The sequence below is a fragment of the Mangifera indica genome, chromosome 8, assembly GCF_011075055.1.
Source record: "Mangifera indica cultivar Alphonso chromosome 8, CATAS_Mindica_2.1, whole genome shotgun sequence".
In the NCBI taxonomy this organism is placed as follows: Eukaryota; Viridiplantae; Streptophyta; class Magnoliopsida; order Sapindales; family Anacardiaceae; genus Mangifera; species Mangifera indica.
The window spans coordinates 8,088,957-8,110,177 of NC_058144.1; the positions used below are offsets into that span (position 1 = coordinate 8,088,957).

Here is a 21,221-nt window from a genome sequence, read left to right on the forward strand (position 1 = left end):
AGCTTGACCCGGTGACATCCTTGGGTCATCGCATCAGTCATCCAACTTTGGGATAAGCATCTAACATTTACGGTAGTATTCACGGTTTATAAGACATCCAACTCAACCAAATTCTAATTTTAAAGTCAGATTCTTTTTGTTACTTGAAAAAATAGGTTATATCCAGAAAATAATACTAGTACAATTGGCACTGAGTCGGGGATACCCTCCTGTTACCTTCACACCAGTGCATCAAAGTTTGACAAGGTATGAGTGCAGAAAAAAATACTGAAACTCTGGCTCTATACGCTGGTTTACCTCCAGATATGAAAAGACTGAAGAAAATAAATTAGGATAGATACAACCATGGGTTCCTTGAAATAGATCATGATTTTTGCTTTCTAAGGAGCATACATATCAAGGGTTTATTGGAAGGCATAGATGTATAGGCACCAATGTTTCATAATCACAGAGGCAATTTAGTTCAAAACAACAGAAATCAGAGGCACACCATGCAATTTGATAAAGTCACAGTTCAGGGAACTGAATATCACCAAGAGAAAATCTTAACATTGGCCTATTATTCATGAGTTTACTTTCCATACTCAAACCACGTTCCCACACGATCCTTTCTATTTACATCCCTGTCTTCAAACAATAGGCTAAAACTCTTCAAATGAAGCAAACCAGATGATCAGCCATGGACACATTGTGCATTTAGAAATTATCTATAGAATGTTTCTAGGGAAAAACTTCATGCGACACATTTTCCATTCTACTTCGGCCAATTCTAAGGTTGAATTCGAGCTGAACTGAGCTCAAACTCAGCCCGGTTACGGTTTAAATGAGCCCGAGCTTCAACAAGCCAGAAAAATCATTGCTCGAGCTTGGTTCAGGTAGGCTCAACAAGTCCAATCATGAGTCGAGCTTGTTCACAGCCTAAATGCTTCTACTTTTTTTTCAATAATCTGGAACTGAATTGAACTATAATCTAGTAAAATCAACTACATAAATACTAGGGCTGGATTTGAGCCGAACCAAGTTCGAGCTCGGCTCGACTTAAGACTAATATAGCTCGAGCTCGAGCTCGAACTCGGCTCAGCTTGCTTCAAATTCAAATATTCGTTATTAAAACGACGTCGTTTTAATATATATTAGTCAAAACGATGTCGTTTTGTATCCAAAATTTTAATTTATAAACTTTAACAATTAAGCTCGAGCTCGAAAACATTGGCTCAAACCAGCTCGAGCTCGAATGAGCTCGGCTCGAATCCAGGCCTAATAAATACCATTATTTTAATCAAAGTTCATTAAGCAAAAACCTGAATAACTACAAAAACAACTCATCAAATAGTAGAACCTTAACATTTGAAAGACAGATCAGATCACCTAAGTATCAAGAAACATAATATTAAAATAGGAATACAATTTTAAGACATGTAAGACATAGATCTACAGCAAGCAGGGTATACTAAGTACATACAATTGCAGAACAAAAAAGTAGCTCAACAAAGATGTATAAACTAACAAAAGACAACAGCTGTTTAATCATGCGTGAACTGAAGGCTGCTCAAAAGCTGAACATGAAGATACAGAAAGAAGAAGAAAAGAACCCAAAAGAAGAGAAGAACCTAGAAGACTGATGCAGAAAGAAGAAGAGAAGAACCCAGAAGACTGAAGAAGAAGCTGAACTGAAATGCTGAAGGCTGAAAGTAATGCGTGCGGCGGCGTGCATTAACTGAAGGTTGAAGAGTGAAGTGCTCTGAAGGCAAAGGGAAAAAGACTTTCCCTAATCAATCAGTTTATTTAAAGTCTTAAGTGAAATGATGACGTTTCACTTAAAACTTTAAATGACACATATGGCTCGTGAGCAGCTTAGCTACCTAGCTCGAGTTTGGGCTCGTTTAAATTTGGTTCGTTTGAATCAAACTCAAACTCTAACAAATTTGGTTCGAACCTAGCCCTAGTTAGTTCAATACTTTACATGTCAAAATTATAAACAAAATAGGTACATGCTACAACTCCAGGTTTGCCAAATACACATCTCAAATCATGAGAAAAATTACATGTTGAAACAGATGAAAAGAGCTAGAAATTACATCATGGAATAATGAGCTTCTTACCAGCATTGATGGTGTCCCCTGTAAGTCCATTAGCCTCTTTGATTGCATCAATCGACACCTAAAAGCAATTTCAAGCAAAATAAATACATATATCAAAACTCTGAAAAAAAATTAAAGCACATTTTGCACAAACATTATTTCTATGAAAAAAGCTGCTAATCATTCCGCAAATTGGAGGCAAATTAAAGGAAAACATACCCCATATTTTCTCGAGAGACCCCACATTGTATCTCCTTTCACTATATCGATTGTCGTACATGATCTTGATTCAGGTTCACGTTGATCCGCACAACTATTAGGTTTCTACCACCAAAAGATAATTTTAAAATAAATTAAGCAACTAGTAAAAAGTTGTAAAATATTGCCAAAAAGCATACGAGAAATTAACCAAACTTTACAAATACAGGCATCTGCGGTTGGGATTGGGGAGGAGGTCGGCAGGGCTGAATGGACTCAGCCATTGGCTGACTGGTTTCATTTTTCTATTTTTGTTGAGTGGGTTAAATGGGTTAAACGCTCATTGCAATGCCCGAAAAGACCACAAACCCTGCCGTTTTAGCGAAGGCGGCTCCTCTGGAATCTCTGCAGTCGCCTTCGCCGTCTTTGGCAGCACCACAGGGACTCGACATCGGGGTTTGGATAGGTGAAAAATCGAAGAGTTCGGGGGTTCGATAGATTAGGGTATAGACTTCAGACAGAAGAAGTGATTGTTGAAAGTCGAATCAAAATGTCTGAATATGAGCACACGCGCGCGCGAGACTATCCCTAAGTGGGTGGGGAGGGAGTATGCATCTACATTTGCTTAACGCTTCTAATGGAGGTGGCGCTGGTCGGGCGGGTCAGACTTAAGTTTAAAAATTTTAAATAACTAAAAATTTATTATATATATTTTTTGCTTAATTTTAAAAATTTTAACTATTTTTCCTCCTACCTCCTTATCAAGGTTGAAAAATCACTATTTATAGCTGAAAATTAATAAATAAATGATTGTTTAAAATTTTTAAAATTAATAGATATAAATTTAGAAAGCCACTAATATTTGGGTGGGAATAAATCATTTGTCCCTTTTTTCCCTCTAATTTGGTATGGAAAAGTCCAAACTAACCATGCACACCCCAGTAGAGTCAGACAGCTCATCGTAGATTCTACGAAATCAAACGAGTGCAAGGGAGGAAGCAATTGTCTGAGGCGTGACGGAATCAATTATCCACGAGTTGACACGTGCAACACCTGCGCCAAACTCCGTCCCACTGGATTCTTCTTAATTTCGTCCAGATTTTAAGGATGGCATGTGGCTGCCATGTCACCATGTCAGCATTCAACCATTTCACGCCACAAAATTTTCTGATATTCATTCATATAACCCTCAAGAAAATGTAACCTCCTCCTTGGACTTTATTTATATTCTCCACTCTGGTTTGCATCTGCTTTTCTTTTTGCATGCATGCTTCAACTATGGCTGCCCAATTACCGACTCCTGTTTGCACGGATGCTCTCAAATTTCACAAGCCATTACTGCAAACTTTTAGCTCAAGACGGTATTCGTCTTCCTTGCCGAATGGTAGTACTAGTTGGAGCTTGACTGGTCGTGGTCGTGGCAGGAAGAGAAGAGATTGTGGCAGAATCAAAGTTGCCACAGAGGGTTCAGCTTCCACGGATGCCATCACTGATGACTATTACGCCGCTCTGGGTCTGGTAAATTTTGGACCTTCTGTTTGGTTTTCGAGAAAATGTTGTGTAGGAAAATCGGTTGAAGATACATCTAGTCAAATGTTTGAATCTTAAAAAAAGTTTGAATTTTGTTGGATTCACTTTACATTAAATTGATAATTCATTTAAAATTATAGGGATTATTCTGCATAAGATTTCATTATTGTGTACTGATTGGCCCGATTCAATACATCCGATTGTCGACTGGTGTGTGTTAATAGCTTCCAGATGCCACACCCGAGCAGATTAAGAAAGCCTATTATAATTGCATGAAAGCCTGTCATCCAGACTTGAGCGGCGACGAACCAGAGACAACAAATTTTTGCATGTTCATTAATGAGGTCTACGCGGTGGGTTCCTAGTTGAAATGTAGTGCTTTATTTTGATTTAATTCTTTCTTTTGCTTTTATTATAAATAGATTATTGCAGTGCAGGTTCTTAGTGACCCTTTACAGCGCATGGTTTATGATGAAATTCATGGCTATGCATTGACAGCAATCAATCCTTTCTTGGATGATTCTAGCCCAAAGGATCTTGCATTCGTGGATGAGTTTAGCTGCATAGGTATGTGAACTTGCTCCTCTACAAGTTATTTGATCAAGAATTGAAGATGACTGGTGGTTGGGAGACTATGCATGACAGCACATGTTGTTTGGTTGGGGTCTTATGTTGACAGGCTGCAAAAATTGTGCCAATGTGGCCTCGGCCGTGTTTGCAATTGAGGAAGAATTTGGAAGAGCCAGAGTTTATAGCCAGTGTGGGAACCCTCAATTAGTTCAACAAGCAATTGATAGTTGGTAAGTTCCAGCTTTGTGGATATTTACAACACTATATTGATGTTTTATTTTCTTGAGGAAAGCATCATTAATACATCATTCATTCATTGCTTCTATCCAACTCGATCCCAATATATATGCAGATAGTTGTGAAATTGTTTTATTGCTGAGTCCATTGGCTTCACATCCTTCTATTCTAGTTTGAATTGAATTCTCACGTGTGTGCGCACACACACACACACACATTATATAAATAAACTCTTATTTTAGCATCTATTTCATGTCAGGAAGTTTCTAGATTAAATGAATTTAGTTAACAGATCTTCTGTGATTCAGCCCTGTGGATTGCATTCATTGGACTTCAGCTGCCCAACTATCTTTGCTCGAAGATGAAATGCGCAGGGTCGAAAGAGTAAATGTAAGATTTACTATAGCAATTTCTGCCTTGTTGATAGACTATGCAAAAGTTTTCTCATACTTCACTGACAGATTTAGATGCTGAATGATCTGTGTATCTGTAGACCATTTATGCTTATCAACAGTACTTGTCTGATCTAAGTGGATTTACATACTTCTATTTTTAATAGTGTTATGTGGTTTAAGAAATTTTTAAGTTGTTGGTTCTTGTCTCCTCAATCTATGACACGGTCCTCTGTAATCTTTTGATGTCACTGGCCATATTCTTCAACCTCATAATATCCTCTTTAGCTTACTTTCTAGAGCAAAGGAGAAAGACATGGATGTCTTTGCTATAAAAAAGAGAAAGAAAAATTAATATTTAAATTAGTTCTGATGTGATTTTTAAATGATGATCAGGTGGCCCTGATGCTTTCAGGAATGGGATCCGGATCAATGGATGTTTTTAGGATGGTAAGAGTGTCACTTTTTCTTCATTATGTTTAATCTTAACCATATCATCAGTACTGCCAGCTGGTTGGATTTTCAGTTCATGTTAATGTTCTTATGGTTTTGCCAAAAAGAAATAGTTTTTCTTCATTTTGTAAATGAACATTCTGTTTTGGAAATAAGGTTTTCATATTGCTACAGTGGTCAGAGTTTTAGTTACTAAAACTACTGGCTAATTGTTTTGTGTGAATATAAAATAGACACAGCATTCTAGCCTTTGTTTCTGTATTATTGTTGACACTGTAGCATTAATAACTAGTCTTTTGCCCTGGCAGGCAAGTACTCGATGGGAGAAGAGGCAAGCAAAAGTTTTGGTGAGAGATCTACATCTTAAGTCAATTCAATCTTTGGTTTCAACATTTTTTTTTTCCAGTTGGGTGTGAAACATCTCATAATGAGCCATATGGATTATAATTGTGATACTGTGACTTGGTTTGAGCTGCTGAAAGCAGACCATATATATGAGGGAGTTCCTCAATTTTCCTGTAACCTTCTAAATGCTTTGATCCGAAGAGACAACTCTGTAGCTCTTCCTGGCAGAAAATTCAAGTTTTTTGAGGTCATTTTGCCCTAAAATACTGACTGAATGATGATGATTCCTAACCGGTTTGCAGCAGCAAGCTAAAATAAGGATGATGAAGGAGAAAGGTTCTGAGAAAACTGAATCATACTGGAGCAATCTATGGGGCAACCCAAAAGACTACCGAAATTCAGGTGAGAGGATTTTTATCAAGAGATTACTCATATCTTCTCATCTTGACAAGGTCTTTCCTTTGATTTTTTCATTCTACTGATTTTAGGTTATATTTTTGTATTTTCTATGCATTATTAGTATCTGATTATAGAAGCACAAGTGCATAACCGGACCAACACCAGCCTACTCTCTGAATCAAAATGCAAAAAATTATGTAAATTTGTAACGAGAATTGGCATTGTGATTTATGATTTAACATAATAGTTATAAAAGGTCATGAAGCAAAATTTCATGTATGCCTGTACATCTGCATCAATTCGTGTGTTGCCTCTGCTGTAAATCTGTGTTTGGCTTGCTCTGCTTCTTCCAAATATTGATGAAGCTTCAAATGTGTTGTTGCAGAAGAGGAAGTTAAAGAGAGAGCAAGGAGGGCAGCAGAGGCCGCAAGGAGATGGAGGGAGTACTCAAGGAGAGGCGTCGACAAACCTCCCACCTTTAAACTTCCAGAGGCAACTTCCGGCAAGGAGAATTGAACTGATAAATTCCGATACACCATCATATTCTTACAATTAAATTGTAACCAAATTAATTATAGGTCTTATTTTATGACTCCAATATCTGGTTCCTCATTTATTCATGTGGAACCCATATCAATAGTTGAACAGTGTATATAAAATTGTCTACACAGAATTAAATTCATAAATAAAAATATATATTTATATAGAATGAAATAATACCTCCTTTTGTCTTTTGACTGGATGAACTTCATGGTTGTGAGTTGCTACCAAAAAAGACTATCGCTTTGTTTTAGAATCTTTTATCATTAGGAAACCTATGCTGATTTGCAGTTCGTGGGCATATGATTATCAAATACCTTTATTTATTTATTATTATTTCATAAATTTTGAAGTAATAAGTCTTTTCATAACTGAATTTCTTCTGACAAATTAGGTCTTTGAATATAATTAGAGTCCTAATAAATCATATATTATAATTGCAAGTGTGTATTTTTATTTTAAAATTACAATAAGTGGGCATGAATAAGACATTGAGATGATCCTCTTTGTCAATGGGTATTAAAAAAGGGCTCCTAAATATTCTGTTTTGTCAGCAAACAAGTGCCTATCTCGTTGGAGTTCCACTTTCTTGTTATATCTTAATTGGGGGCAAAAAATCAAAAGCTGCCACTATATAATTAGCCTGCTAAATTTGTTGACCTATTCAATAGTGGAACTTGGCAATGCAGTAATTCATGGGTGTTTATATCATCATATGAATGTTAATATGATTACCAGATTGGCATAATCAACCCAACAAGGTGAATTTTACAGAATCTTTGAAACTTTCAACAGGTAGAAGGAGAGAAACTGTCTTTAGATATTGCCAAATTAGGCCAAAATTTGGCGAGATAATTGTTTCATTATTTACATTTACAAATGCTGCAATGCAGAGAAAGCCGCAGAATTTATCAAATAAAAAACATTACAAGTCACAAAAGCAACCCAGAATTACCATAACCAAAATAGAAATGAAAATGAAAAACAAAACTTGTTACTCATTGTTATCTTACTGTTGATGCAACAGTGTGAGCCCAGAACTTGAGATGATCTTTCATGTTGACTTCATTTCTAAGAGATGGAATTCTCCAATTCATCAATGGATTCTCTATCTTTCTTTGATAATCCAAAGCATCCCAAGCTTCAGATAAATAAGGCCTTGACACAATAGTTTTGTTACTCCATTCTTCTTGATGAGTAATTTCATTTTCTCCACTGAGTTTTCTCAATCTTTGCAACCCTGGAAGTATAGAGACCAAACTCGAATCCTTATCTTCCTCAGAGAATACAAAACCCAGATCCATAAACCCTTTCAGCTCCTCAAACTCAAGGGCTGATAAACTCTTACAGTTTTCCTTCTTTCTCCTTTTTCTTATTTCACTCACTACTTTTGGCTTCACAACTGTATCTAGGTTCTCTTCCTGTTGAACATCTTCACTTGAAGAGTTCAATACTTGTTTGCCAGAGAGTATAGTTTCGAGTTTCGGCGTCCAAAGTGTGGAGTCTGGAGAGAAAGAATCAGAGAACAAACTCGTTTTGGAGCTCAAAGCCTGGTCACTGAGAGATCTGATATGGAGAGTTGGTAAGCGTGAACAAATTGGTTCTTGAGGTTGATTCTGAATATCAAGAACTGGGTTTATTTGGCGAAGAGGTGAAAGTGGCTTCTTGGAGAAGATTCCATGTTCAAACCAGTAAGAATCCAAGAGCTCAAAAATTTCTTCTGCAGCCATGGATGCGAACTGCAGCCTCGAGGCTGCCGGAGCCTGAGAGCAAAAGGTGTAAAGTTACTTACCAAACGGAAAGGTCATAAATATATATATATATTACTTGACAATAATGCCCCTGATTTCCATGCTAATATTGCGGAAATAATGTAAACCATTGCCACGTCATGTCACATGTTTGTGTCTTAAGACTTGTTAGAAAGTAGTTGGCAAGGCACCATCATTATTCCTATAGAGTTATGATACACCAAATGGCCAAACAACAATTTCCCACCCAATTTTAACTCAAAACAAAAAGCAAACACATAACATATAAAAAATTTAAATACTCATTTATAGATTAATTACTACTAAAATTTTTAATTTGAAGCTAAGAATAAAATCATTATTTTACTCTTAAACCCTAAAACCTAAAAAATTTATATCATTTTTTCTCTTAGTTTAAAAAACTAATAATTTTTCTATTATTAAACTTTGAAAAATTCACTTTTTCTCATTTTTAGGTTTCATTTCCGATGGTTTAAATAATCCAATGATCGATTGAAAAGAAGTGATGATCTTTTTCGACGAAGGACAATCCTTCGTTATTCAGATCCAGACGATAAAACATTGTCTTTCGTCATCACGTCTAGATGACATGACAAAGGACGATACTCAGTGGTGGGTGGCTATCCTTCGTCATCCTTTGTGGTCAGATCTAGAAGATGGATAAAAAACATCAACTGTCGATAGAAATGGTGGTAGTCAAAGAAGAAAAACAAATCTTAAAGGTAAAATCTAAACTTTTTAAACTTTGAGAATAGAGGTGAAGAATTAATTTTTAAACTTTGAGAAAAAATTATATGAATTTTTAAGATTTTACGGTTAAGGGCAAAATTTACCCCTACCTCTAATTAAAAATTTTGATGGGAGTTAGCCCATAGATAAGTATTTAAGTTTTTCATTTGTTATAAGTATGTTTTTTAGATTAGACTAAAGCTTGGGTGGGAAATAGTCCTTTGACCTATCCCGTATATAAACACTATACTTTTCATAATAATACTGCAAATATAAACTCTTTATTATTTTATTGGGTTCGGGTTTGTCTAGTAATATATCAAAATCAAGTTTTTAACTTATTTAATTCAATAATTATAAAATCGGTCATTAAATTCAAAACTTATTTTATTTGATGTGATTAATTCAATCTTAAAAAGACAATTCAACTTTGATGTGGTTCTTGTTGCCCAAAAAAAGAAAATAATGCCACAAAATAAACTGTGTTATTTCCTAAATATATGTTTTTTTTTTGAATTTTTGTACGTATTACCGTATTAGGTATGATATTATTTCATATAAAAAATATTATAATGTTAATAGAAAACCATTTTTCCCACCCAAAGTTTGGGGACATTACTGCCCACCCCTTAAATTTTAAGGTACGAACTTTTACTCAAAGCTGAATATAAGAAAAAACTACCATTAGAATGACATAAAAGTAATTTTAGATTCCCCACATTTAATTTGACCCTCTAATGTATTAAAGTTCATTGTTTGATCTTTTTACAATTTTTAAAATCTATAATTTAATCTCCACATATTAGGGTTTCATCTTATTTATAGGTTTGGAAATTTGGGGTTATTGGCTATGATAGCTTGATTCGCAGATGTCATACAATCACATGCTTGGACGATGTAACAATTCGGTTATACCTTCCAAGCGTTGGTTTTTCATTAGAGATACCTGAAATTTGTCTAAAAACACACCTTTTGGATTGCACCTTTCAAGAATACAATTACGAAACAATTACACTTGAAAAAGATGCAACTGATTACAATCACATTAAATAAGGTGCAACTAAGCAAGATTGCACATGAAATGTGATTTCAGTCATGGGATTCAACTAAATCTTATAGGGATAACACAATAATTTTATAAAATTAAAATAGACAGAGATAATATTATAATAATTTAATTATCAAAATATATTTTATTACAAAGCTGAGTATTACAATATAGATGATAGTTTGCAATTTTTGCATTCAAAGAGTAAAAATTTTTTATTTCTCTAAATTATACATGGAAAAAAGTTGTAATCTATTCTTATATCAATAAAGGTTTAGTTCACCAATAACTTGTCCATACCCAACTCCGGAGTCTGACAAATTAATTTTTATTTTATTGGGGTGTCATAATACATAATGAAAATGTAGGAGGTGTTTTGGTGAGAAAATACAAATAAAATGCATAATTCGAAAAGGGAGGGCATGCTTGAAGTCGACGAACCATTATCACTTTTGGCCTTTTGCGTAGACAATCGGACCCAGGTGGCCCACCTCCCAATTGACGGAGCATTATCATTATTTGGATTTTTATTAAACAAATAATTTGTCTTCGGCCGACAGGGCCGGCACAAAATCGTCATTTAACTATTTTTGGAAGACATTTTATTTACATAATTTTCTTTTTTCAACTAAAATTTTACGGGTGAATTACTTTCTTTGTCTGAATTTGGATGAAACGATAATTTTTTTATTTTTTAAAAATTAAAAAAATTCATTTAACTATTTAGTTTTAATATAATTAATTGAAATGCAAAGTACCCTCCATCTTTATGGGAAAATTTATAGAAGTTTGAATTTTCATCTTTTATAATTTTGTTGTTGTAAGATTATTGCCATGTTGTTCTATCCTTGGCACTTGGACTTGCAACAATTCACCCTAATTGCAATGCCATCTCCCTTGGTTGCACCACTCTCAACCCTCCACTAGAACAATTGGGGTATGGTCAAGATTAATCAAGTTTTGTCCATTCATATTTGTCTCGATTTTGTCACATCATACCTAGATCATGCTTTTATTGCTATCATTATATTTGCTTTATTTTTAAATTTATGAACGACCATCACTCATAGTTGTGCTCGTTATCTTCATCGTAACCATCGATGATTAAGAGAATTTATTTCTTTGTTGTACAATTTCAAATCAAGAGAAAAAATTGTAGGATCTTGATAACTAATTGATCTTTGGTCTTTATCAACCTATAGTGTGGTAGCGTGTCACACCATTGTTAGTACAAAATTTGATTAAATTTTTTTTTTCAATAATTAAGAAATTGATCTTGACCTTTACCGATCTTATAACGTGATAGTGTGTTACACCACTATTAACGTAAAACTTGATTAACAAATTTGTTTTTTGATAATTAAGAAATAAAAAGGGAGAAGAAAGAAAGAAAAAAGATAAGAGAAAAAAAATCATAAAATGTTAGATTAAAAAATATAATTTATTTGTATTATTTGAGTATAAATAGTATTAATAGTTCAAAGTGGCAAATAATCTAATAACTTTATATTTTTCAACTTGAAAGTGACAATGCGTTTTCATCAAAATTCAAGTGAGAATAGTAATTAGGGCTTATTTTTATAATATTTATATAATTATCTATGCTTATTTATTAGATATGGAATATTAAATAACTAATTCTAGAGGCAGAGTGGATAAGAAGTCACATTGGGTCCATCTGGTCAAGATCAAAACAGGATGTATATGAAGCGTCAAATCCACAGTTGGGGTATCTCTCTCGGGGCAAAAGCTTATTTTTAACTTAAGTTTTAACTCAATTTTAAAAGGAAATTTACGATAATTTAAAAACATAAATATTTATTTATAATTAATTATTATTATTATTTTTGTTAAAAATAAATATAAAATTATTATTTTATCACTAAATCTTAAATTTCTAAAAAATTATATCATTTTATTCATATAATTTAAAAAATTAATAATTTTTAATTTAAAATTAAGTTTTAAAAACTTATCATTTTCCCTTTAAGGTTTGAAAATCTTTTTTAACCAATAAATCCGACAAGTCATCGGTGGTCCGAACGATAGAAGGACAATGTTTGGACTAGGGTTGGATACGAGCCGAGCCGAACCCGAACAGGGCCCAGCTCATTTTCGGCTCGTTTTCAGTGAGCCCAAGCTCGGGCTCGGGCTTGGGTTCGCACGAGCTCGCTAAACATATGTTCGTGTTCGGTTCGTTTCATAATTTTAGTGTTCGGGTTCGTGTGTTCGGGCTCGGGTTCGCTTTAGGCTCGTATTTCCAAGGAAAAACGGCGTCGTTTCTTCTTTGAAATAAATGTTTTTTTATTTGAGTGTTCGGCTCGCGAGCCGAGCTCGGCTCGCTTAACCAATATTCGTGTTCGGGCTCGTATTAGTTTTTGCTTAAAATTCAGGCTCGTGTTCGGGCTCGGGATCTTTCAAGGCAAGCTCGGGTTCGGGCTCGTTCGAGCAAAGCTCGTTTCGAGCCCGAACAAGCTCGCTTCGAATCCACCCCTAGTTTGGACCGATGAAGCTTTGTCTGACAAATAGTCATCCTTCTGCATATAGACGAGGAACGATGTTTTATCGTTCAAATGTTGTCTTTCTATCATTCTAGTCATCGACGATTCGCTAGATTTATTGGCTAGAAAAGATTTTCAAACCCTAATAGGGAAAATTGTAAGTTTTTAAAACTTAATTTTAAGGAGTAAATTGTTAGTTTTTCAAACTATAGAGATAAAATGATATACAATTTTAGAGTTTAGTAGTAAAATGACAATTTAATCATTGTCTTTAATAGAAGCTAATCTATAAATACGTATTTAAGTTTTTGAACTAATATAAAAACAATAAAATTATGTGTACTTATTTTTTATACACAATTTGTGTACACAGATGATGTGTTATCATCTGATTGAATATTTTTTTATCATATGATGACGTATGTTTTAAAATCACCTAATTACATGATGACACATCACTGTGTACATAAATTGTATATTAAAAATAAATACACATAATATTGCTCATATAAAAATCTTTTTAAGATTGAACTAAAACTTAAGTGGAAAATAGTCCTTTTACCCAACCTTTCTCTCCAGTTTAGTTATTAATATTCATATTTTTCCTCTCTTTGTTACTTCTTCATAGTGATTAATGGATTTTTAAGCTGAAGTCCATGTAAAGCACGTCATGGATATCATATGTATGTAAATATGGCGTTCACTAGCATAGGTAATAGTAATGTTATGTATATATATTTTTTGAATATAATATAATATATATATATATATATATATATATAAACAAATGATATGTCATCATATAACTAAATTTTACTTTATCTTTAATTTAAAAATATTTAATCATATGATATATCATTATTTATATACCTAAATTATATATTAAAAAAATATATATAATTTTATTGTATCAAGAATGGGTAGGACATACGTATTATTGTATCAAAAATATATACTTCACATTCACAAATTGCATTTTCTACTTTTGCTCGTAAAAAAAATGTAGTTTATTTTTGATAACATCATAACAAATATTTAAAATTTTAATATCTTATGAGACATTTAATTTAATTTTATTACTAATATTAAAAGATTATAGTAATTTTTTATAATAAATATCTGATTATTATGGCATTTTTTTGTATTAAAATATTATAATTTTTTAAAATTTTATATTAGGTATCAAAATTTAAAAAATAAAAATACCATTATTTTAATTAAAATAACAAAAAATTAAAAAAATATTAATAATAAAATAACAAATAGAATAAAATAATTTAATTAATTAACTTTATAATGTCACAATATTAAAAAATTCAATACATATAAAATATTTATAAAAAAAAAAAGGACAAAGCAAATACTTTAACAAACAACATCTTAATTAACCAAATGTGATACTAATTTACACCCACTACCACTAACATTTTAAAAATTAAAATAATATTACAATATTATTTTATAATTGCAAATTAAGAACAATAATTATTTATATATATTAATCTTATCAAACATAATAATAATTTATACCCAATAATCTTTATATTTGTGATACTACTTTATTTTTCGTAATAAAATATTTTTCAAACCAAATACATCTTTAGGATAATATTATGTTTTTATTGTTATCATTGTATTTGCTTTATTTTTAAATTTATGAGTGACCATCACTCATAGTTGTGCTCATTATCTTTATCGTAACCACCGATGATTAAGGAAATTTATTTCTTTGTTGCACAATTTCAAGTCAAGAGAAAAAATTGTGAGATCTCGATAACTAATTGATCTTTGACCTTTATCAACCTACAGTGTGATAGCGTGTCACATTATTGTTAGCACAAAACTTGACTAAAAATTTGTTTTCCAATAATTAAGAAATTGATCTTGACTTTTACCAACCCTATAGTGTGATAGTATGTTACACCACTATTAGTATAAAACTTGATTAACAAATTTGTTTTCCGATAACTAAGAAATGAAAAAGGAGAAGAAAGAAAGAAAAAAGATAAGAGAAAAAAAATATATAAAATGTTAGATTAAAAAATATAATTTGTTTGTATTATTTGAGTATAAATAGTATTAATAGTTCAAAGTGACAAATAATCGTATTACTTTATATTTTTCAACTTGAAAGTGACAATGCGTTTTCGTCAAAATTCAAGTGAAAATAGTAATTTGGGCTTATTTTTATAATATTTATATAATTATCTATGCTTATTTATTAGATATGGAATATTAAATAACTAATTCTAGAGGCAGAGTGGATAAGAAGTCACATTAGGTCCATTTGGTCAAGATCAAAACAGGATGTGAATGGAGCGCCAAATCCACGGTTAGGGCATCTTTCTCGGGGCAAAAGTTATTTCCAACTTAAGTTTTAACTCAATTTTAAAAGGTAATTTATGATAACTTAAAAACATAAATATTTATTTATAATTAATTTTTATTAAATTTTTTTGTTAAAAACAAATATAAAATTATTATTTTATCACTAAATTTTAAAATTTTAAAAAATTATATCACTTTATTCATATAATTTTAAAAACTAATAATTTTTCATTTAAAATTAAGTTTTAAAAACTTATCATTTTCCTCTTAAAGTTTGAAAATCTTTTCTAGCCAATAAATCCAACGAGTCATCGGTGGCCTAAACAACAGAAGAACAACATTTAGACCGATGAAGTTTCGTCTGACAAATAGTCATCCTTCTGCATATAGACGATAAACGATGCTTCGTTGTCCAAATGTTATCTTTCTATCGTTCTAGTCATCGACGATTCGCCAGATTTATTGACTAGAAAAGATTTTCAAACTCTAATAGGGAAAATTGTAAGTTTTTAAAACTTAATTTTAAGAAGAAAATTATTAGTTTTTCAAACTATAGAGATAAAATGATATACGGTTTTAGGGTTTAGTAATAAAATAACAATTTAATCATTGTCTTTAACAGAAGCTAATCCATGAGTAAATATTTAAGTTTTTGAACTAATGTAAATATCTTTTTAAGATTGAACTAAAATTTGGATAAAAAATAGTCCTTTCGCCCCATCTTTCTCTCTAGTTTAGTTATTAATATTCGTATTTTTCCTCTCCTTATTACTTCTTCATAGTGATTAATGGATTTTTAAGCCGAAGTCCATGTAAAGCACGTCATGGATATCATACGTATGTAAATATGACGTTCACTAGCATAGGTAATAGCAATGTTATGTGTATATATTTTTTTTGGGTCAAACGACCACCCAAGGTATGCTGAATTGTCAAAGTTCCCCTCATTAACTATGGAAATACCAAACACCCACCCATAACCAGTTAACTTTAACGGAACCCTAACTCCTGAAAATTTAATCTCATTTTGCCCCCTAAAAGTTTAAAAACTAACATTTTTTCTTAAGCTAAGTTTGAAAAGATTGCATTTCCCCCCCTAGGGTTTAGTTTCCAAACCCCTTCACTTTCTCCGGCGCCATCGCCAACCATCTCTCCCTCCCGACAGTTTCTCTTCCACCGACGACCCTCCTCAACTCCACCCAACCCATCCGACACCGAGAGAGGACGTTTGGGAAGAGAATTGGTCGTCTGGGAAGATGATCATCTTCCCAGATGAAGACGACGAGTCGTTTCATCTCGTCTTCCCCGACGAAGTTCTTCGTCTTCCTCGACGATGTTCTTCGTCTTCCTCGACGATGTTCTTCGTCTTTCACGGCTTCTCCGACGTCGATCGAGCGTCCAAATGGGAGGAAAGATATCGTCGAAAGGAGAGGATGCTTGGGGAGGGAGAGACCGTCAGCAATGAAGCCAGAGATTTCAAAACGAAACCCTAGGGTGAAACTGCCATTTTTTAAAACTTAGATTGGGGGAAAATTTTAGTTTTTAAAGTTTAGGGGGGGAAAATAGCTTCTATTTTAGTTTATTTTTAATATTATAGAGAAAATAACGATTTTACCTTTATTACCGTTAATTTGAACTGCTCATGAGTGGGTGTTTGGTATTTTCATAGTTAATTGGGGGAACTTTGACAATTCAGCATACCTTGGGTGGGAAATAGTCTTTTGGCTATTTTTTGAATATAATTTACATATATGTATGATATAATTTATGTAAACAAATGATATGTCATCATATAATTAAATTTTACTTTATCTTTAATTTAAAATTATTTAATTATATGATATATCATCATTTATATATTTAAATTATATATTAAAAATATATATGTATAATTTTATTGTATCAAGAATGGGTAGGATTTCTTCGCTTTTTGGACTGTACATTCACAAATTGCACTTTCTACTTCCGCTCGTAAAAAAGATGTAGTATATTTTTTATAACATCGTAACAAATATTTAAAATTTTAATATCTTATGACGTATTTAATTTAATTTTATTACTAATATTAAAAGATTATAGTAATTTTTTACGGTAAATATCTTATTATTATGGCATTTTTTGTATTAAAATATTATAATTTTTAAAATATTTTGTTAGGTATCAAAATTTTAAAAACAAAAATACCATTATTTTAATTAAAATAACAAAAAATTTAAAAAAATATATTAATAATAAAATAACAAATAGGATAAAATAATTTAATTAATTAACTTTATAATTTAACAATATTAAAAAATTCAATACATATAAAATATTGAAAAAAAAGAAGACAAAACAAATACTTTAACACACAACATCTTAATTAACCAAACGTGATACTAATTCACACCCACTACCACTAACATTTTAAAAATTACAATATTATTTTATAATTGCAAATTAAGAACAATAATTATTTATTCATATTGATCTTATCAAACATAATAATAATTTATACCCAATAATCTTTATATTTGTGACACTTTTTTTTTTTCGTAATAAAATATTTCTCAAACCATATTATTAGCAATCCTGCAAAATACCTCTGTATTGATACATCAGCATAAAATTAAACTCATAAGAGGGAACCCTCGTGAACTAACACATAAGACTTGTAGAATGCAGCAGTTTAGCCAGAGGGACAAAATCAAACTTCATAATTGAACACCCTGAGTAGTAAAATAGTTGCAGTATATAGGTTTCAGGTAGATAATGCATTCCACCAGGACATTAGATTATTTGAGACTACTTAGACCATGTTCTCAGGAAATATTCCAAACTGAGTAGCAGACAACCTTGTTTTTTCATTCTACATGAAGATTAACTGTGATCATGTACAAGGAAATTGCACAATGCTGTGTAATCCGGCAGTCTGACAACAACTTGTCCTTAGTTCGAGCAGCATCCTATTCTCTTCAGAAAGGAAGCATCCGCATTGACATTTATTGTCTCTCCTTTTGATGGAAGTGTGGAAGAAGATCCATCGACGCCTGCCTCGACTGTCCTCTTGCTAACAACCTTGTATATCTGATTAATAACTTCTGTAAAAGCATTTTCCACGTTTGTTGCATCTAATGCTGATGTTTCCATGAAATATACAGACTCCTCCTCGGCAAATGCTTTACCATCCTCAGTGGAGACAGCTATGAGGTGCCGAAGATCTGACTTGTTGCCTATCAGCATGACAACAATGTTGGGGTCAGTGTGCTCTCTCAACTCCTTCAACCACCTCCCAACATTCCTAAAGGTGGAAACTTGAGTGACATCATACACAAGCAAAGCACCAACAGCACCTCTATAATAAGCACTTGTAATGGCACGGTACCTATAAGAGTAAAAGAAGTAAAATGAGAGGCCAGAAACTTGTGTATTATATTTACTTAAATACACCAGCGATCAAAAGAACATTACTAACATCTGGCAGTGCTGGTTTTATTATCTAGAAAGGTTGTCAATATTAATCACCAAGTGCTGGATGCCAAGATATTAGAGAGCTAACCAAGAAGGTTGTATATATAAGCCATGTGCTAATATATGACTACATAAGCAGGACAAGAAATCAAGTCCTCATTGGCATTTAAATTAAGTATTTTCATCTGCCCTTCATGGCATTAATTATTTCATGCGTTCTCATTAAACCATTAACGGTTTGATTATATGCATCAACCTATAATGTTATTGGAGGATAATTAAGAGTACTGCACATGTTTTCACAGAGTACATAATTAAAAGGAAGAAACAAAAACAAGAGAAGAAGAGTCCTAAAGTGTTGGACACTTCAGCAAGGTAAATTTCAGACTGAAGAACTAAAAGACATCTGCTTTATCGATAAAGGGTAGGATTTTTTCCATACTGCATTCCAAAAAACCTTACAGTAAGACACTTCATTGGTGGTGAAAACAACTTAACATTTCTTTACTCATTTTTCTTAGGTTCTTTAAATAACATTGCCCTCCTGCTGTTAACAAATTGTGACTCCACCTAAGACAAAAATAATTCTAGACCCTTATTCTACTAGCTTTCCAAGCATGTCACATACAGCTCAAGAGTTGATAATTCATTGATGATCATTGACTAGAGGGTCCACCACTGATATTAACTCTGAAACTCAAACTTCTCAGTAATTATGCAACGCAACCAAACACTTTGTTCAACCTAAGGAGAACTAGTCTTTCCTCCTATTTCAAAAGTTCCCTAGCATCATACAAGGAAATATTCCAGCAATCTGGATTGGGAAAAAGCAACCCAGACTAACCCATAGTAAGGATCGTTGAGGCTTTAAATCTCTCTGCAAAAATCAGATGTAGCCACAGCACCATATCATCAGTCATAGGAAATCCATGCAAACCAAAAATCTCCAGTTATATGAATGAGGTTTCCAAAATCATCAGTTGGCAACTAATAGTAGGTGCTAAATCATAAGTAATAACATAAATATCATTATTATTTGTCCTTGCCATGCCTTAACTATTTTTGACTCACTAACTACTGGCAGGTCCGTGAAAGACATTTCAACCGTACAAGTCCATAGAAAAGTATGAGGATACGAATCAAATATTGATATTTTACAGAACAAACACAAGTAACAAGTTCCTTCGAAAAGATGAAATAACAAGTGGAAATAAAAAGACCCTTCCACCGAATTCCAAATCGCTTCAACAAAGATTCCAAAAAAAAAACAAAAGCACTGATACTCCAGAAACCCATAATAATCCATATATCATAACTAAAATTCTTCTCTCAATGAAGAAAATATGAAGGAAGAAAGAAAAAAAAATCAAGCACAGGTCCTTAATTTCCAGTTTCCAAAGCAAACGCATGAAAACCCATAATATAAAAATTATAATTCAACATGAATTTAACTCTTTTTACTTTCACAAACCCGTCAAGCTGTAGACTGAAATATCAAAAACCCAACTGATAAACAGAAATACCAAATTTCAGAGAAAAGCACAAAACTTTATAACGGGAATACTAATAAAAACGAGAGTTACCTTTCTTGGCCAGCAGTGTCCCAAATCTGAGCCTTGACGACCTTGCCATCAATCTTCAAACTTTTGGTAGCAAACTCAACACCAATAGTAGACTTGGACTCGAGATTAAACTCGTTTTTGGTAAACCTGGAAAGCAAGTTGGACTTACCCACACCTGAATCACCAATCAACACCAGCTTGAACAAGTAATCATACTCATCATCAGGCCTGTACCCAGCCATATTATAGGAAAAAAAAAAAAAAGTTGGTGAAGAGACGAGAGTCTTGTAGTTTTTGTTCTTCCAGTTATATAAAGAAGAGTGTTGGAGACTCTACACTAAAGCGGTTAAATAGATATGGCTCGAAGTTCCATGTAGGAGTCCGAAAGCGAAACTTTTCGCAGTTTTGATTTAGTTTTGGAGTGAAAATTGTCCCGGGTTTTGACAAGAATCTAGGAACCCAAACAAATTTGCCTGAACTTATCAATTTACCCTGTTTAACTTCCTCGGTCCTGATCAACTCAAATGAAAAAGCTACCAAATCTCTCTATTATTAGTTTCAAACTTCCTTTATCCTATCTTTTTCTATCTTCTTCTTCCTTTTTTATACTTTAATTAAAATATTAATTATTATATATTTTAATTATTATTTTGATTCTAAATTTAATATTATGCAATAAAAAGGGAAAATAGTCCTACTGTTAATTACAAGCATAGAAGTTTATCACAATCCTTATGCTTGATAAATTATATGTTCTGTGCAAGAATTTATTATTGTACATAAATGGACATTTTACTATTTTTTTCCTGTTTAACAATATTTTTAATAATATCAAAAAAATTAATATGTTTTATATTACAAAGAAATAATTAATTTATACATATTTGAAATCTTTCATGATCTAGCATTCGATCGTAGTAATATAAAAAAAATTATTATTATTATTTTTTAAATTTGATGGAAGATCTAATTAGTATATGTGTGAATAGACTTTATAAAGAGTTATTATTTCATTTCAAGGAAACATATTCATAAATAAATACCGTTTAAATATATTTTTTTGAATCTTTTTTTTAATCGTTCAAA

General features: G+C 32.4%; 4 protein-coding genes across 9 annotated transcripts; 1 reads left to right on the forward strand and 3 right to left on the reverse strand.

Moving 5' to 3' along the window:
- Nucleotides 1-116: 116 nt before the first annotated feature.
- On the reverse strand, nt 117-2,968 carry LOC123223919 (probable endopeptidase p60). Of its 5 annotated transcripts, none has more exons than XM_044647400.1 (4): nt 2,507-2,968; nt 2,301-2,405; nt 2,103-2,160; nt 117-314 (listed from the first exon to the last, which is right to left on the reverse strand). In XM_044647400.1, the coding sequence occupies exons 1-4, from the start codon at nt 2,561-2,563 to the stop codon at nt 232-234; spliced, it is 303 nt and encodes a 100-aa protein (XP_044503335.1). In that variant the 5' UTR covers nt 2,564-2,968; the 3' UTR covers nt 117-231. The 5 variants fall into 5 exon arrangements, 3 of the variants coding, with proteins under 3 accessions (XP_044503335.1, XP_044503334.1, XP_044503336.1); XM_044647399.1 differs by having other exon boundaries at nt 2,501-2,968; XM_044647401.1 differs by having other exon boundaries at nt 2,301-2,394; nt 2,496-2,968.
- A 503-nt stretch (nt 2,969-3,471) lies between these two features.
- LOC123223920 (chaperone protein dnaJ C76, chloroplastic) lies at nt 3,472-6,924 on the forward strand. 2 transcript variants are annotated; one of them, XM_044647403.1, is made up of 9 exons: nt 3,472-3,797; nt 4,034-4,162; nt 4,247-4,376; nt 4,489-4,609; nt 4,925-5,006; nt 5,405-5,458; nt 5,770-5,808; nt 6,112-6,208; nt 6,591-6,924. In XM_044647403.1, the coding sequence occupies exons 1-9, from the start codon at nt 3,543-3,545 to the stop codon at nt 6,719-6,721; spliced, it is 1,038 nt and encodes a 345-aa protein (XP_044503338.1). In that variant the 5' UTR covers nt 3,472-3,542; the 3' UTR covers nt 6,722-6,924. The 2 variants fall into 2 exon arrangements, with proteins under 2 accessions (XP_044503338.1, XP_044503337.1); XM_044647402.1 differs by having other exon boundaries at nt 3,474-3,797; nt 6,109-6,208.
- A 623-nt stretch (nt 6,925-7,547) lies between these two features.
- LOC123222747 lies at nt 7,548-8,554 on the reverse strand. The gene has a single exon (XM_044645680.1). It carries the CDS (start codon nt 8,473-8,475, stop codon nt 7,750-7,752), a length of 726 nt encoding a protein of 241 aa, XP_044501615.1. The 5' UTR covers nt 8,476-8,554; the 3' UTR covers nt 7,548-7,749.
- A 9,236-nt stretch (nt 8,555-17,790) lies between these two features.
- LOC123224333 (ras-related protein Rab11D) lies at nt 17,791-20,723 on the reverse strand. The gene is made up of 2 exons (XM_044647967.1): nt 20,157-20,723; nt 17,791-18,487 (listed from the first exon to the last, which is right to left on the reverse strand). Exons 1-2 carry the CDS (start codon nt 20,375-20,377, stop codon nt 18,052-18,054), a joined length of 657 nt encoding a protein of 218 aa, XP_044503902.1. The 5' UTR covers nt 20,378-20,723; the 3' UTR covers nt 17,791-18,051.
- Nucleotides 20,724-21,221: the final 498 nt, after the last annotated feature.